The following is a 4,763-nucleotide window of genomic DNA, read 5'->3' as shown; positions in this document are numbered from 1 at the left end:
TTAATAATTGAATTATTAATTAAGTGTTGATTAACATGCTTATTTTTTATTGTTGACACATCACTTATTCTAGCAATTTAGACAAGAAATTTAATCTAACCAGCATTATCTTTATCACTTCCATAATAGGAATGTATTTTTAATTGTAATTACCATTGGCAATAACGGCAATAACAAAGGGTATGTATTTTTAATTGTAAGTATTCTTTATCAATTCAATATAGTTATTGTAACAAAAGGAATCTATTCACAATAACAAAAGGAGTTACATTTCAACGCAGTTATTGTCGTTTGTTTCGAGGATCCTCGAAAAAGTTGCAAAAAGTGAAATTGGAGAGTTCTTATTTTGTGATAAAAGGAAAGTTAAGTTTTCAAGTTTTGGGATCTGAGTGTTTGAGTTCGAGAAATGGAGGGGAAGAGCCGGGTACTGATAATCGGAGTAACAGGAAATCTGGGTCACCATTTGGCCCAAGCCGCCCTCCAATTCTCTCACCCAACATTCGCTCTCGTCAGACCCTCCACCTTCTCCGACCCCCACAAGTCTCATAAGCTTCACTCTCTCTCCAGTGCCGGCGTCACCCTCCTCCAAGTCTCTCTCTCTCTCTCTCTCTAACTTTTCTCTTAAAAATGGTGGAACAATATTTAAGAAAAATGTTTATTTTTATGTGTTTCAGGGTTCGCTGGAAGACGAAGAGAGCCTAATGACAGCGGTGAAGCAAGTGGATGTGGTAATATGTGCTGTTTCGGCCAAACAGGTCCTCCGTCAGAAGTTCCTTATCCAAGTTATCAAACAAGCTGGCTGCATCAAGGTTTGGCACCCTTCTGTATTTTAGTGATTGCCTCCTTGGGATTGCTTTTGGAACGCTTTCTGATAACCGAAAATGCTTTTGAGTTATGCAAGTATTAAGTAATTGCTAGAGAAGCACATGCCAAATGCTTAGAAGAATTTTTAATTAAATTTAAATGTGCTTGTAATAAACTAATGAAATGTTTATGAACATAAAGTAATTCCTACAGAAGTACTAGTTTGGGATTACTTCTAAGATGATTAAAAGTGCTTTCAGATAACCTGAAGTGTTTTTAGCCATATTTGGTTGGAAAAGTTAGAAGGGTTTTGAGTTAGGTAAGCATTGTTACTGCTTTTTCAAAGAAGAACCTATTAAGTGCATCCTTGCAAAATGAATCCAAATGCATTTTCAGGGAGCACACAAACTTTTCTAAATTTTTTGTTTTGCTTAGCAAAAGCGAATAGAAATTTTTATACAAAAAATTGGCTGGCTGAAGTTCATTTGCTTTTCTTTTCTTCTTTTTTGAACTCCCTACTCAGAGGTTTATTCCCTCAGAATTTGGATTGGACCCAGATAAAACTAGAATATCAGGCATGGACCACAACTTCTATGAGCAGAAAGCTGAGATTAGGCGTTTTGTGGAAACCAATGGCATTCCATATACTTACATTTCCTGCAATTTCTACATGAGCTATTTGCTTCCTCAGCTTGTTCAGCCAGGCCTCAAGGTCCCTCCAAGGGACAAAGTCACAATTTTCGGAGACGGGAATACTAAAGGTTAGTCTAGGGGTACTGGGTTAGCAAGAATGTGTTTTGATCATCTGCTGCTGCTGCTGTTGCTAATGATGATGAGCATTGTGGTTTGGTTTGCAGGTGTTTTTGTGAAGGAAAGTGATGTTGCTGCATTCACTATCAGAGCATTGGATGATCCACGAACCTTGAATAAGGTGGTGTACTTAAGGCCGCCAGGGAATGTTTACTCGATGAATGAACTTGTTGAGATTTGGGAGAGTAAGATTGGGAAGAAGCTTGACAAGGTATTTGTATCAGAAGAAGAGCTTCTTGAGAGAGTTAAAGGTAACTTTTCTAGTTTATATTATTTGGTATTCAAACTGATTGCTTGGTGCACTTAATGTGGCATATATGACATTACTTTTGAGGTTAGGGATAAAAAAAAAATCCAAAATAGAGGAAAACAAATGGCTGAGACTAAAGTGCAATTCATTGCCAAACATACACAAATCAGATGATCTGATCACCAATTAATCTTGTAAGTTTTTAGATTGTGGTTGGAGTTTGTCCAATATGTCAGTGTCATTTTTCTACACGTCAAGCTTGGGAATGTGGAAAAGATTGAATTGTTTCAAGCACCTATAAAATCAAAAGAGCCATTTGTTTCAAAGATTGAATTGTTTGTGACTTTGAAACAAGGATGCTATAAGCCTAGCAACAACGATGCTAACATGGTTGCTAACATGGTTGTGACTTTGTTCTTTGTCATTATTAGTTTATTTTGGGTTTTATAAGTGAGAAGTAAAATCAAAAGAACAATTACACCAAGCAACTTTTAACATGGCAAAAAGAGATGGACATGAAATGAAGAATGTATGCACAAGATTGATGTGGTCCGATAAATTCTGTTGTATGTCCAGGAGATATTTTTTCTTTACTACTTGAAATATAACATGTACAAGACACAGAGCTATTTGTAAGATTGGTGGATCATGAGATTCGCTACTATTTTTTCATAGAGAACAGAGAGATTTGTGTTAAAGCTCGTATGGTCTCTGAACTTTTTGCCAATTCATGATCAACCATGAGTCATCTTTGTTGAATGTTTACAATCAAAATCATTGTTCATCTTTAGCTTGGATTTGGGTCACAAATACACTGTTAGGTTGAAGCTTTGTTACCACGAATATAGAAGAGTGTACAGGAAAATCCAAGAGACTGATGTTTCAAAAAGTGCAAGAAAAAGATAAAAGCTTCAAAGAAAATTCCCAAGTTGAAAAGTTTTTGAGAAGAATTTTTTTTGGTTGCCTTATAAGAACAACTAAATAAACAATTTAAGCTTTAGGTTGCAGGCTGAAGCTGGTTCGAATAATTATTTTGCTCCAATGTTATTCAACCATACTCTGCTTGACAGTTTGATGTATCGCTGGATGGCCAGCTGACATGGCTGCCACCTAGTCTCTTGATGTGGCAGCCATTTTTGTTCTCTTTGATTATTAGTCCATCTCTCTTGTTGTGACGGCAAGCTCAATCATGTGCTCTGCTCTTTTATTGTTCTCAGTAGAGTGTAGTTTGAATCATGTATAAATCGTTTAAACTTCTTTATTTGTTCCTCATTTTGTTAACTAGCTCTGTACTAACAAAATGTAGCTTGTTGCATCGCAGATACACCATATCCTGACAACATGGAGATGGTGTTCATATATTCTGCTTTCATAAAGGGAGATCAAACTTACTTTGATATTGAGTCATCTGGTGGTGTAGATGGGACAAAACTGTATCCGCAGCAGAATTTCACTACAATCAGTCAATATTTAGACACCCTTTTGTAAGAGCATTTTGTTTTTCCTTCAGTTTTGTAGGCTGAACTGCTTTTTAAATGTTTGATGAAGTACGTAGATTTCAATTCAACAACTTGGGCAGTGTACTTGTTTGGGTGCAAATATTTAGATACAGGAAAATGTAGGAATGATACCAAAATTGTTCATGTTTTTACACATGTATGGGAGTAGCACCGTTGATTCTCATGGCTTCCAAAGTTAAATGAAACTAGGTTTTTTTCCCCATTTTCTTAGTCTTTTCCTTTTATTTTCGTTTCAGACATGTAAATGGGTAAGGAATTCGTAGTTGGGAACTATGTTTTGTTGGTTGGTGGTCATACAGTTTTGCAACTTATGAAATTATATGTTGATTAATTCAAATTTGGGTGCACAGCGGAGTGAGCAAACTACTCGTTAGAGTTTGTTAGGTGACTCGACTCATAGTTGGGCTGGTTATCTAAAGGCTTATCTTCACCTAAACATTATTCTTGTAAAAACTTGCAATCCTATCACTTGGAAGTCAGGTATGTCACGGTAGGTCCAACTGTCATTTTCACTCGTGCTGGTGTTAACTAGTCTGTCCTAGTTGTTGTTAGTTAAAAATCTAACGGTTAAAATGTTAGGAGTTTTTCATTCGCCGGAGCACCATAAAATATCTTTGCATTTAGTTATGTAGGTTCGGTGTAAGACACCAAAGCTATTCAATTTCAGAAAAACAAATGTGTTCTTTTGTTACATATTGACCCCTGAAGGAAAATTCCCGTATCCGCCCGGTGGTAGGTGGTGGAACAAGTTTCCAAGTTTGATTGTGTACGGATTAGAAGCACAAACAAAAAACAAGCTACCCTTTTTCAAATATGAGAAATGTCTAAGGAGACTCTTAGGGCTGGTTTGGTATTGCTGTGCTTTGAAAAAAAGCTGCTGTGAGAATAAGCGGCTGTGCTGTGAGAATAAGCGGCTGTGAAATAAATCAGCAGAGTGTTTGGTAAACTTTTTTGTAAAAGTGCTTTTGGAAAAAAAAGCAGTCTAATAGTGGGTCTTTTCATTAAAGGAGCACTGTAGTTCTGTGTGCTTTGAAAAAAAGCCAGTTTTCCAAAGCTACAAATTGCAGCTTCAGCTTTTTCCTTTGATTTCAGCTTATTCTCACAGCAGCTTCCAAAATAAGCCATTTTTTTTTAAGTTTACCAAACACCAAAAACACTCCCAGCTTTTTTTCATAGGAGCTTTTTTAAAAATCACCTCAACCCCAAACTGGGGCTTAATAGATTCTCCGCCATCTCATACTTTATACACAATGTCATTTTAGAGGGACTTGGACAAACCAAGGAACAAGTTCAGATTCCTTTTTATAATGGTTGAAAACACTGGAGCAACCACCCCTTCTAGGAATCCTCCACAACCTAGAACCTTCCTGGTCAGGTGT

The 4,763-nt window shown here is 36.7% G+C and overlaps 1 protein-coding gene across 2 annotated transcripts; it reads left to right on the top strand.

Moving 5' to 3' along the window:
* The first annotated feature begins 270 nt into the window (after window positions 1-270).
* LOC126584900 (probable pinoresinol-lariciresinol reductase 3) lies at window positions 271-3,586 on the top strand. 2 transcript variants are annotated; one of them, XM_050249276.1, is made up of 5 exons: window positions 271-589; window positions 675-809; window positions 1,328-1,565; window positions 1,662-1,865; window positions 3,171-3,586. In XM_050249276.1, the coding sequence occupies exons 1-5, from the start codon at window positions 407-409 to the stop codon at window positions 3,350-3,352; spliced, it is 942 nt and encodes a 313-aa protein (XP_050105233.1). In that variant the 5' UTR covers window positions 271-406; the 3' UTR covers window positions 3,353-3,586. The 2 variants fall into 2 exon arrangements, with proteins under 2 accessions (XP_050105233.1, XP_050105234.1); XM_050249277.1 differs by having other exon boundaries at window positions 274-589; window positions 3,186-3,586.
* Window positions 3,587-4,763: the final 1,177 nt, after the last annotated feature.

This window comes from Malus sylvestris, chromosome 10 (assembly GCF_916048215.2).
Source record: "Malus sylvestris chromosome 10, drMalSylv7.2, whole genome shotgun sequence".
Taxonomy (NCBI): Eukaryota; Viridiplantae; Streptophyta; class Magnoliopsida; order Rosales; family Rosaceae; genus Malus; species Malus sylvestris.
The sequence above is the reverse complement of the archived record's forward strand: the minus strand, read 5'-3'. Positions and strand labels throughout refer to the sequence as shown.